General features: G+C 37.3%; 2 protein-coding genes and 7 non-coding genes across 10 annotated transcripts in view; 6 read left to right on the top strand and 3 right to left on the bottom strand.

Moving 5' to 3' along the window:
* Positions 1 to 8,742, bottom strand: part of fermt3b (fermitin family member 3b) — a 19,595-nt gene extending 10,853 nt beyond the window's left edge. Inside the window, exons 1-3 of the mRNA XM_017408001.3 lie at positions 8,524 to 8,742; positions 7,378 to 7,502; positions 2,456 to 2,689 (exon numbers count right to left, since the gene is read on the bottom strand). Coding sequence (XP_017263490.1) covers positions 2,456 to 2,689; positions 7,378 to 7,501 — 358 coding nt within the window. The 5' untranslated portion in view covers position 7,502; positions 8,524 to 8,742. The remainder of the gene's footprint in view (positions 1 to 2,455; positions 2,690 to 7,377; positions 7,503 to 8,523) is intronic.
* On the bottom strand, positions 599 to 670 carry trnaw-cca. Its single transcript has one exon. It is a non-coding gene; the product is annotated as a tRNA-Trp (tRNA).
* On the top strand, positions 1,037 to 1,108 carry trnaw-cca. Its single transcript has one exon. It is a non-coding gene; the product is annotated as a tRNA-Trp (tRNA).
* On the bottom strand, positions 1,528 to 1,599 carry trnaw-cca. Its single transcript has one exon. It is a non-coding gene; the product is annotated as a tRNA-Trp (tRNA).
* On the top strand, positions 3,826 to 3,897 carry trnaw-cca. Its single transcript has one exon. It is a non-coding gene; the product is annotated as a tRNA-Trp (tRNA).
* On the top strand, positions 4,165 to 4,236 carry trnaw-cca. The gene has a single exon. It is a non-coding gene; the product is annotated as a tRNA-Trp (tRNA).
* Positions 4,712 to 4,783, top strand: trnaw-cca. The gene has a single exon. It is a non-coding gene; the product is annotated as a tRNA-Trp (tRNA).
* On the top strand, positions 5,046 to 5,117 carry trnaw-cca. The gene has a single exon. It is a non-coding gene; the product is annotated as a tRNA-Trp (tRNA).
* Positions 8,743 to 9,721: 979 nt separating the features above from the next.
* The window catches only part of macrod1 (mono-ADP ribosylhydrolase 1), a 135,149-nt gene continuing 132,718 nt past the window's right edge, over positions 9,722 to 12,152 (top strand). For both annotated transcript variants that reach the window (XM_017408370.3, XM_017408371.3), the window contains exons 1-2: positions 9,722 to 10,283; positions 11,781 to 11,879. In XM_017408370.3, the coding sequence (XP_017263859.1) occupies positions 9,728 to 10,283; positions 11,781 to 11,879 (655 nt within the window). In that variant the 5' untranslated portion in view covers positions 9,722 to 9,727. The remainder of the gene's footprint in view (positions 10,284 to 11,780; positions 11,880 to 12,152) is intronic.

Genomic DNA, 12,152 nt, shown 5'->3' with positions numbered 1-12,152 from the left:
GTAATATTCTAATTTTCTGATATGATGAATTTGAGATTTTCATTTGTTGTCATTTGTAATCATCAAAATTAAACGAAATAAACATTTGAAATATATGAGTTTGTATGTAATGTATGAATATAATATACAAGTTTCACTTTTTAAATGGAAATACTGAAATCAATCTACTTTTTCGTGATGTTCTAATGTTATGACCAGCACCTGTATGTGCTTAAGTCTGCAGTTGCAGATGACATGATTTGAACATTCAAACATGCAGCCTTCTGATCTGGAGTCAGATGCGCTGACACTACGTTACAGAGTCACCAGGATTCCTTTGCACAGCATAAGGTTCACAGATTGGTTAACTGTATTATACAATTTTTTTTAACTTTTTAAAGATCTGTATGTGATGGCATTTTTTTTTTTACTGAAATGCAGCATCCAGATAGTTATGAAAGATAAATTGATCAAGTATTCATATTACAAGTACAATGAAACTTGCCATTTAAATGTTCTATACAACAAACAGTGATATTGCATTGCCTAACTTCAGAATTTCATGCTCATATGAAAGACATTTCTAATAAGTTACTTTATTTATTAAAAGTAACGCCGATGACCCTGATGTGACTTGAACACACAACCTTCTGATCTGGAGTCAGACGCGCTGCCATTGCGCCACAGGATCCACTGGTGAAAGAGTTTTACATAATTAAAGTGACACATTTAAAAAGCTTTGTTAACTTTCTGTATTAGGGTGAATGGAACTCTAATATCAAAATCATATATAGATAGAAAGAGGCCTTTTACATAAAACAAAGACATTTAATAATCCAGGTTTACCAAGATGTAGCTGTCATGTGTGACAACATCTGAGGCTGTTAAAGCAGAAAGCAGAGACTCTGTGGTGCAAGTATTTTTAAATCATGACAGAGAACACACATGTCTAAGTCTCATCTGTAAACATACTACAGTAATTATGCATTATTTGCTAAAATTTGATACCTAATATGTTATTGTAGCTCTTTTATGCATGTGTTCAAAGTTTGTAACAGACTCTGTGGCACAATGGTAGTGCGTCTGACTCCAGATCAGAAGGGTGTGTGTTTGAGTCACATCAGGGTCATGAGAGAGTTTCAAATGAGGGAAACTTTATTGCAAATGTCTGAGGAGGCTATAGTCTTTAAAGGTTTTAAATAATGATGTCTGTTAGGCTGGGAAGCTGTCAGGAAGCAGTCCTTCACCTCTTTGAGGAAGCAGTTAAGTACCACTCAAACTGTGACATATCTGAAACAGTTCATTGGAAATCAACATAAATATGTATACTTCTCTGCTTTGTTCATGAAAATATTGATTTCTAAAGATTATATCATCACTTTTACTGTTCTATTTATGTACCGTGTCCACTTTGTTGTTTAATGTTTTTTTTTAAAGTCAGTTCTTGCATTTTATGAAAGACCAAACTAACCTTTGCAGCAAAAAAGCACATGATTTTATTGAATAGAAAATTTACTAAATCATAAAGATAAAAAATTGCATCATTACTGACCCTGATGTGATTTGAACACACAACCTTCTGATCTGGAGTTAGACGCGCTACCGTTGCGCCACAGAGCCCACTTTTCAGAAGTAATTTACATAATCAAAGTGACACATTTAAAAAACTTTCTTAACTCTGTATTGTGAGATGAATGGAACCCTAATATGAAATTGGTTAATAAGTGCCACGAAATTGCTTTTTAAGTAAAAAACAGACATTTAATGAATGAATGAATACATACTTTCTTTATTCCCAAGAGGAAACTGCTTAATGGAGGCTTTACAAAGTATTTAGCTGTCACGTAAGACAGAAAATTTGGGAAGGAAGAACACACCCTGTGGCGCAATGGTAGTGCATCTGACTCCAGATCAGAAGGTTGTGTGTTCAAATAACATCAGGGTCAGCATAGATTTGATTAATTAATGAGTTAGAGAATACATTTCAGTCTCTGACACAAAACCTGAGTTAACTTCTGTTACTGAGGTCCAAAATAAAACCAAGGTATGGTGTCAAGAGAACTCTAATTTTAAAGACATTTCATTATTTCCTCTTTTCCTGTTCGCCTCAACACAACCTTTGCAGACTGATCTTATTTTCTGGGGGTTTTCAGAGAGGAATTGAGAAAAAACAGTGCTTAAATTAGATTAAATGAAAGTAAGTAAAAAACAGCTAAAGTCTGATCATAGCAGAGAGAAACAGCAGGTCTGCGTGGTAAAGATCTGAACGTGCAGTTAGTTTGTAAACAGCTATTTTTAAGTGTATTTAAAATAGCAAAGCGACTGAGACTTAGAGGAAATGGGACGACACAACATATTAAGATGTTAATGAACTATTTTGAACAATTTAGTTTGAAAAACAGAGTTTCCCCCCAAACTAATCAACTGAATGGGAATAAAAAGAAAATATATTGCAGATGGGGAAAGAAGAACTTACTAAGCATCCTGCAGATGCCCATCACGGTCTGGAAGACGGGGTTGGAGAAGCAGGCCCTCAGCCTCACCGTGATGCCGTTGGGCAGGCCCAGTTTGAGGGGCTTGTGTTGGGGGATGAAAACCAGCCGGGCATCTGCGTGGATCCCGTATTTCTCCAGAGTCCAGGCTGTTCGCAGCAGCCACCGCTGCTTCTGGTCCCACCAAAGTGCATGGTCTGACCAATCCCGCTTGATCTCTGTAAAGGACACACACACAAAGAAAAAAGATAGTTGTCACTTTACACATTGAGATCTGAACTCTCAGTTTTAAACGTGGATATTCATCAGACTGAACACTTTCATTTACCTATAGACAGTTATGAAAGTCAGCTAAAACTAAAGTTTAAATAAACTGATTTTAAGTCATTTTTTAAAACCCCTTTTTATGTTTTAAATAAACCAAAACATATTGCATCTATGATTGTCTTCTGATGATAGCAAGTGTTTCTAAATAAAACAGAGATAAAAATGAGGATCACAAAAAAATCAAGTGCATTTTTCCTGGTAAAGATACAGGAAAAGAGGGAAGCGAGTCAGCAAAGTAACAAATTAGACCACAAGACAGCGAATGGCAGGATGGTTAAGAAGAAGCCATTTATTTAGCAACACAAACTGATGATTTAAGCCCGACCTCTGCTTTTGTACTCTGCAGTTCCTTAGCTAAGAATATGCCGAGACTTTAATGTAGTGGTAGATTATACTTCACCTTTTAAACGCCTGCTGATGTGGAGGCAGACATGCTACTGCTGCACCACAGAGTCAACTTCAGGCTGATATTAGCATGAAATAAAAGTCAAGTATTCATAAAACTTTTTAAACTTATGTACTTTGAAGTAAATCCAAATATCGATTCTCATTCATTTGATGCCGTAAACTGGCATTCTACAGAAAACAATAGTCTTAGAGGAGCTAATGTTTACAATTTTTATGAAAGAAGGCATTTTTTGAGTTTAATACTAAAGGTGTAATGTGACTATGTGGTGCAATGGCAGCGCGTCAGACTTCAGATCAAAAGGTTGTGTGTTCAAATCACATCAGGGTCAGGTTTTCTGTAAAATGAACTGCTAAGAGCATTTTCTCCGAATGTCTCTTTTTTCACAATTTAAATCTTGTAATGTTAAATAGAACATAAGCTTATTGCATATCTTTCAGAAGTGATTTCATTTCAATTATTACACAAGTAAAGATACTGAGTAAAACTCAAATTTCATAAGTACGATGAAACTCCACTTTAATGGGGGAAAAAAAAGACTTTGTGTACTTTAATGTAGAATTTCTTTTTCCATTTATATTTTCCAGTTACTTTTATAAAATATGCCAACCTCTTCTGTGTGACCCTGTGGCACAACGGTAGCGCGTCTGACTCCAGATCAGAAGGTTGTGTGTTCAAGTCACATCAGGGTCATTATGCTGTCTGTTTGAGAAGTTTTTGTAACTTCCTGGGAACATCAAATCTTATAGCTTCTTATTAAACATGAAGTTTGTTTGAATGCATAGAGTTGTTTGTTCAAAGTGCATTTTAGAATTAGTCTTAATTATTAAAAAATTGTAAACCTCCATTAACAAAGTAGATTACATAGGTAATCTGTGAGCCTCCAAGCGTAAATTTAGTGTTAGATTAAGAATTACAAGAGCTATACATGAATCTGTTACTGTTTGGATCTTGACAGGTGGCTCTGTGGCGCAACGGCAGCGCGTCTGACTCCAGATCAGAAGGCTGTGTGTTCAAATCACATCAGGGTCATTATAGGCTTATGTTGTGCACCAATAGCATCGTCAAGTAAAGCAAAATGTTTCCAAAGACATTGCTGCAGCATATCATTATTCAGATTTAAAGTTGTATAAATTGTTGTTCAGTGGGTAACATCGTATTACATTGTACAGAAAACAAAAGTTTTGCACTTCTAAAGTGCTATGACATGTAGGTTTATTTATATTGCCAATCTGTCTTTGCTTTAAAGAAAGGGACCCTGTGGCGCAACGTTAACGCGTCTGACTCCAGATTAAACTTCACGAGCTTTTGTTTGTCTCTCGTTGACTTAACTCATGAAGATTAATTTAACCACAGGAAGAAAATGTGTCCACTGTCCATCTGATTAACTTCTGTTCAGGCAACCTTCAACAGATCAACTGGTTCATTATAAGATGGTTACAAATTTCAGGCAGTATGGTAGTCAGTTTTTATTTAAAATGACAATCAGTCACCATTGTACCTGAATGACTCTGTGGCGCAATGGCAGCGCATCTGACTCCAGATCAGAAGGCTGTGTGTTCGAGTCACATCAGGGTCACTCTGCTGTAATTAAGTTTTTGTAACTTCCTGGGAACATCAAATCTTATAGCCTCTTATTAAACATGAAGTTTGTTTGAATGCATAGAGTTGTTTGTTCAAAGTGCATTTTAGAATTAATCTTAATTATTTAAAAAATGTAAACCTCCATTAACAAAGTAGATTACATTGGTAATCTGTGAGCCTCCAAGAGTAAACTTAGTGTTAGATTAAGAATTACAAGAGCTATACATGAATCTGTTACTGTTTGGATCTTGACAGGTGGCTCTGTGGCGCAATGGCAGCGCGTCTGACTCCAGATCAGAAGGCTGTGTGTTCAAATCACATCAGGGTCATTGTACGTCAACTTGAATTGAGACCATATGGAACGAAATGTGTCAACCCTTTTCTTGATAACTTTAAAAAATCTAACTGAGTGAAAACAAAAGTCTATCAGCTTTAAAGTGGTGAGGTAGGTAGTTTTCATTTATAATGTCAGTCTGTCTCTGCATTACATTAGTGGCACAAAAGCAGCATGTCTGACTCCAGATCAGAAGGTCGTATGTTCAGGTCACACTTTAAGTTTCCTATTCTACTGTTAAGTGAGTGCTAGGGAACTTTTTAATTAAACGGAGGTAAAAAGGCTGTGAAGTTTTTTAACATATTCTAAAAATGCTTTCAATGAAACAGGGATCTAAGTACTGTAATGTCTGACCTATGAGCTTTTTATCTCATGTTCTTTGTATGCATAAAGGACCTCCACTGTAATTTAGACAAACCTACTGATACTTTTTTGAATTTCTATTTCATTGGTTAGGGTTGTACAATGAAACTGCATTTTGGTGTTAGTCCTAATTAGCTCTTCAAAGAAAAGACTTAGAGTGACAGAATAGATTATTTTGACAGCATTCATCCATCCATCCATCCATTTTCTTCAGCTGCTTTTTTTCTTTCCAGGTCACATGGAAGCTGGTGTTTATCTCCAGCAGTTGTTGGCAATGTGTGAGTCTGCAATAGTAGTAATAGAAGTGGTTTTCCTTAATGAGTGCAATACAGAAATCTGTTATTGTAGAAAAAGTGCTCAGTAGGCTCTGTGGCGCAATGGTAGCGTGTCTGACTCCAGAACAGAAGGTTGTGTGATCGAGTCACATCGGGGTCACTCTACTAGTTGTACATAGAATTTTGTGACAATATCAGATCTTCTGGCTTCCTATTGAAATGAAATAGGATGCATAGGATTGGACATTTAAACTGCATTTTGCTATTAGTCTTAATTAGCTCTTCAAAAAGTGGAAACTTCCAGTAACAAAGTAGATTCTGTTGGGAATAGATGAGCCTGCAAGTGTAAACTTAGTGTTATATTAAGAATTGGATGTACAATACATGAATCTGTTACTGTATGAAGCTAGACTGGTGACTCTGTGGTACAATGGTAGAGCATCAGACTACAGCTCAGAAGATTAAATGATTAAGTCATGTCAGGGTCACAGCGGGGCTGCTCACAAAAATGAACTTCAGATAAACCTTGCATAATTCATTTCCCAAACTGCAGTATGAGTTAACACAGCTACACCCAACTTCAGTGACATGCACTCCTGCTGCTCAGTCTTAACAAAACTACATTATTCTTTAACTATCTTTGTTTTTGTTATCCCTTTTCAGGGGTCACCACAGCGTGTCATCCTCCTCCATCTAACTCTGTCTTCTGTGTCCTCTGTCCTCACTCCAACCAGCTCCATGGCCTCTCTAACTGCATCCATATATGTCCTCTTTGTCTTTTTCCTGGCAGCTGCATCTCTAACATCCTTCTACCAATATACCCACTGGCCTCTCTAACTTTATCTCCCAGTCATTCAACCTATGCTGTACCTCTGATGACCTCATTCCTAATCTTATCCATCCTTGTCAACTATCACTTGGACTATAATGAGCTGAAATTTGGTAAACAATGATTACTATAATTAAATTATGGGCATAAAACATACTTTTTTTACATTTAACCAGCCTAATTCCCAGTCTAGGTTCTCTGAAATAGGCCCCAGGTCTCAGTAGCCAAGAATCCACACAGGCGGGGTAATAGAAACAGCCTAATGCTAATTCTTAATGTCAGTATTCTCTCATAAGCAAGTATTACTTTTGGTCAGTAGAAAAAAAAATCAAGCATTTTGTTGGCCTTTTGTCCAACTCATTGGTCCTCTTATGTAAGACAAAAGAACCAGTGTGAGTTGGTAAAACTTGAGCTAATTACTGCAAATATTTACCCAAAAAAGTGGACCCTGTGGCGCAATGGTAGTGCATCTGACTCCAGATCAGAAGGTTGCATGTTCAAATCACATCAAGATCAACATACCTTGATTTTCAGTGAGCAAGTAATTAGTTTTCTGCACTTTGTAGTTAGTTTCAACCAGTTACTTTATGAATGAAATGTGTGAACTCAGCTGAAACCGTAATGTAATTTACAACACAGCCCTCATTGAATTATTGTAAGTCTTGTGTTAAATTTGCACATTTTGTAAGATAATAGGTAGATTAGTTAGTAGATACAATGAGTTTTGGCGATTTTTAGTGGGTTAGTATGACTGAGAGAGAAAAATGAACACAGACAGAGTGACCCACGTGTCTTTTCTACCAGCTTGACGATAACTCCTCCAACATGAAGGTCTGAGGTAACGCTGATGGTGACTGGGGGGGCATCAGACCCCAGGTCCTCCACGGTGACTGACAGATCCCACACCGCCATACTGTGAGCAAAACAGGAAGAGAGAGTGAGAAAGCAAGGCAGGAGACAGGTCTGACATAGTCAAGATGAACAGATAATTTCAGCAGAGGAAAGCGGGAGAAAAAAGAACAAAAAGTGAAACAGGATCATTTCAGCGGCACTGATCCAATCGCCAAAGCACAGCTCAGCACATTGTAGGCAACGTTGGTTGTTCTTTTGGCTGCTCCCGGCTTCAGGGGTTGCCACACTGAGCAAACTCAAATAATAGATTTGGCAATTGTTTTACATCCTTTCTGCTGCAACCTGGGCTTGAACCTGCAGTCTGAGAATTCTAAGACCACAGCCCCCCCAAGTAACAAGCTAAGATGTGAGGCCTGTTTTTACTTTTGCTACAATACAAGGCATAGTTTTCATTCGTCGCAACATAAAAAATTTTAAAATTAAACAGGAAAAAGACACAATCGATGACTCCTAATTAAGATGAAAAAAAAGAGGTTTAATTTAAGGGTCAATATCACATGATAATGAGTAACACAATGACACACTCATCCACTGAGTGACAAGTTTTGAAGAACTCTTCCTGTTTCTGACATGAAATATCACCATGGACGCACACTTCCGCTTTCTAACCAACCCTAGGCGTGTTGTTCATTCGATGCTAAAACAATCTCCTTCTTCTTGTATTTTAATATATAAAGCCATTTAAAAAAGTCTAACTTTAAAAATAAAAAGATGTGTGCTTTTCCTCTCATTAGATATCCTCAATGATTTAATACAGGCAGGTAAAACACAATGTTGATGTTTGAACCCATTTACACCTGTTTGGAGGCTGAAACTTGCTGTATTTGTCTGTTTTAAATATAAAATTCGACCTGTGCCCAGTTCATTCTCCTACATTACACTATATGTAACTTAATAAATGTCCTAATAGCTGTATGTTTTATACAAAAGCCCCATAATAAAATTTCCAGCTCTATCGTTCTCTTTGTTCTGACGTTTTCCTTTACATCATACATGCATAGACACAAGTTGAAAGACAATACCGTCAGTCTCCGCTGTCCAAGCTTTGAGAAACCGTCCAGTGGTTTGAGAAATGGAAACAGTAGGACTTCTGTAGCTCTGTCGGATCTCTCAAGGTGTTTTCCAAGTTTTCTGTGAGAATGTGCAACAGTTTTACCTCTCATGGGCTGGGTAGGTTGTGGTCTGTGGTGCAGTGCCTGCCTTTGCTGCTTGAGTCACCCTTGTCAGAAAAGGCTGGTTCCTTTTTTTTGTCAGTTTCCGCCAGGCGGAAATGTGAAGAGTTCAGCAATTGACAGATAGGCTGTGCTAGTGAAAGATATAAGGCAACGTGTGTGCATGTTTGTAAATAAATTACATTTTGTGGGTTGCAAGGGCAGCAACTAGTAATTTAAGGATGTTGGATATTACACCTGGATATTAGTAATCAGCTGTTGTCAGAATATAAATAAACATGTAGCTTTATGATCAATGACAACTAATAATTTGGATAATGTAAAATAAAATACTGCTGACAAGGCTATATATATATATATATATATATATATATATATATATATTGCCTTGAATTGTATCTTATCTTAACACACAATATATATACATATAGATACAATTCCATCTACAAAATGTATTTACTTGCATAATCTGCAGGGAGAGAACAAATACATATTCATGTATTTGAGATTTCCGACAATGTTTACTTTGTGGCCAATCAAATTTTTGAAAATCATTAATACAAACATTTTTTTTTCCACACCGCAAGCTTACTGCAACGGGTTAGTGTTTCAAGTTATTTGGTAAACAACACGGTCTGCTATAAGACAAACATCCGAATTGTGCAACTTCTCCGTAAAAAAAACAAAAAACAAAAAACAAAAAACAAAAAACAAAAAACAAAACTCCTGTTTTGCATTGTTGAAGCTTGATTGATCAACCGGCGTGTTTGAAAACGGCAATTTCCGATAGTAATGAAGGAGACGTTGAGTTGTGGCGGTTAGCCTCGACTCTCCCATTTTGTTCAACTCGGGGGTGAGGTGTCGTTTGTATGTTAAGATACAACGATGCATGTGATATTGTCATTTCTTTATTTTTAGGTTTTAGCGTGTAGTATCATCACCGGATACTAAAGCACGTAACATTTAGTAATGTTAAACCATGTAGCGACAGTCATCGGCTATCCCCCTAATAATGGTACGTTCCACCTGTTAAAGTCCAAAATAAAAATGGCACATGAGAAGTGAGAGGCGTGTAGTATCGAAAGCGAAAGCTAGCGGCTGTGTGTTGTCGCCTCTTTTCATTTGCTGCACAGCTATTCAGTCTGTCTGCTACGACGGGTGTTACTCAGACATGGCACTTCAAATATTAGCTCGGGTTTCACATGTCAGAGCCCTCCCGTTCACCACCGGCTCTCTGTCCAGTGTCCGTGGTGACTTCCAGAAAGCTGGTGTCAAGTTCAAGCACTCTCTGACTCCGGGAAGCCCCCAGCAGCAGCAGCAGCTCGGAGGGACGCCAGTAAGTCCTGTACGCGGCTGCATTAACGCTGCAACCCGAGCCAGCAGGTTGTCAGCCTCCACAACGACAGCAGCAGCACTTAGGGGCTTCAGCAGGGCTAACGCGTCCTCCTTACCCCGAGGAAGGACAGGCTGGCTGGGAAGGTTTGCCCTCGGCGCCGCTCTGGGGGTGAGCACAGCCGCTCTGGTCCAGTCCCTCCACACCGGGATTATCGCCGCCATGGCGCTTAAAATGAACCTGGACTCTGCTGAGGGAGACTGGAAGGAGACCAAGGGTGAGCGTATTCACAAAGCAGATGTTTTAGTATTTTACAAACACACAGCTCTCAGGGTTCTGCGTCAGTAAATGAGGTGACCTCTGACCTTACGCACTTGTCCTCTGCACTGTAGACCCCAGAGGATGTAAGCGGCATTAACGAGGGTTCAAAACAGTTAAAGCAACTTTTTAACACCAATATATAAACACAACACAGTGCAATTTCTTTACACTTTGCTTCAAAGGAGCTAGACCTTTTTTGCAATCTTTTAAAAGTGAGTTTGATCAACAGTTCTTCAAGCTTTCTGTGCCTTTCAAAGTTTTTCTTTTGACTTTGATGCCGTTTCACTCATTTTCTGACCATGACACCATGTTGTGCATGTTTGTGTTTAAAAAAAACACCAGGAAAGTGGAGAAGTGGAGGACAAAATAAGAAATTGAAAGTGAAATAATAAGAGTCTACAGCAGAGAAACAATGTCTGAAATAGGGCTGCAAGATAAATTTCTAATTTATCTTCATCACAACCTAAGTGTAATGTAAGTGAGCACACTATCAATATGCAAAGGACTATTATAAATAATACACCATTATATTTCAAATACCATGCATTAATTTTACCGCTGCTTATAATACATTTGGTCAATCCTACAGACTAAATAAATCAAATGGTATTGTCAGCGCTGAGACAGTTTGTGGTGGTGTTATGTTTGTGTTTTAGCAAAGCTTTTTATAATTTAAACCAGCATTAAATGAGAACTCAAGCGTCGGTCGCTATCATTTTTGGCTTAGAATTCAAAACGCTTGGGTACCACTTACAAAAGTTTCAAGTTATAGCTCTTTTGGAGTCACCTTGTTGTTGAGAGATGCTATTTTTCATGTCAAACTGTATGTTTTGGGATATTTTTAACAGGAAATAAAAATGCAACAAAGTGTGTCTTTGTGACAAGTTGCTATAGTAAGAAAGTTCCTGAAGGTTCTAATTAAAATTGATTCTTTATGAAGATATTTATTAAGATATGCATTCAAGTTTGGCTTCTTGGATGCAAAATTAAAAAGAATTGATGGATCACTCAGTCAGGACTTTGTATAATACAGAATATTTTTCCTTTTTGGTAATAGTACTCATAGAGACATTAACTTAAATACAGCTGCAGTACACAGTGTATATGATCTATAAAACACACACTGCGAGTCAGAATATGGATCTTATACATTTAGCAACCATTTAGATTTATTAACAGAAAAACTAGCTCAGTTTTTACATTTTATGATTTACTCTTTTGATAAACTAACAGTGGTAGATAATAGGAGCTTCAATTTGCTTTTAGTTTTAATTTCACAGTTCTGTCAGAAACCTATGATGACCTTTTTTTAAAGTGTTTTTAGCCTTGTATAACAAGTCATGTTCTCTTTCACATATATTAAAAATAATTCAACAGATGAAGTTTATTGCACGCCTAGTTTGCAGATTTCTTTTAAATTCCTACATGTTTTTCCTCCTGTTTTCTCTCCCAGACTTCCTGTTGTCTCTGTCTGTGAAGGACAGGCGCCAGTACCACAGAACCTCAGGCTCGGTGTCTCTGGATGAAATCCCTGTGTGGACCCCCCCTGCAGGTCAGACACCCAACATCAGTCACAGCCACCACCCACTTCACCCAGGGTGGAGTAGGGTGTTTAATATTTGTTGAGCAAGCAAAAAGCACAAAATGAACTAAATAAAATTAGATATAAGAAAAATTAATTGACCAACATTTTCTGTTTTAAACATTTAGTCTTTACACAAAATCTCTATGAAACGTGTATATATATATATATATATATATATATATATATATATATATATATATATATATATATATATATATATATATATATATATATATATAT

This window comes from Kryptolebias marmoratus, linkage group LG9 (assembly GCF_001649575.2).
Source record: "Kryptolebias marmoratus isolate JLee-2015 linkage group LG9, ASM164957v2, whole genome shotgun sequence".
Classification (NCBI taxonomy): Eukaryota; Metazoa; Chordata; class Actinopteri; order Cyprinodontiformes; family Rivulidae; genus Kryptolebias; species Kryptolebias marmoratus.
The sequence above is the reverse complement of the archived record's forward strand: the minus strand, read 5'-3'. Positions and strand labels throughout refer to the sequence as shown.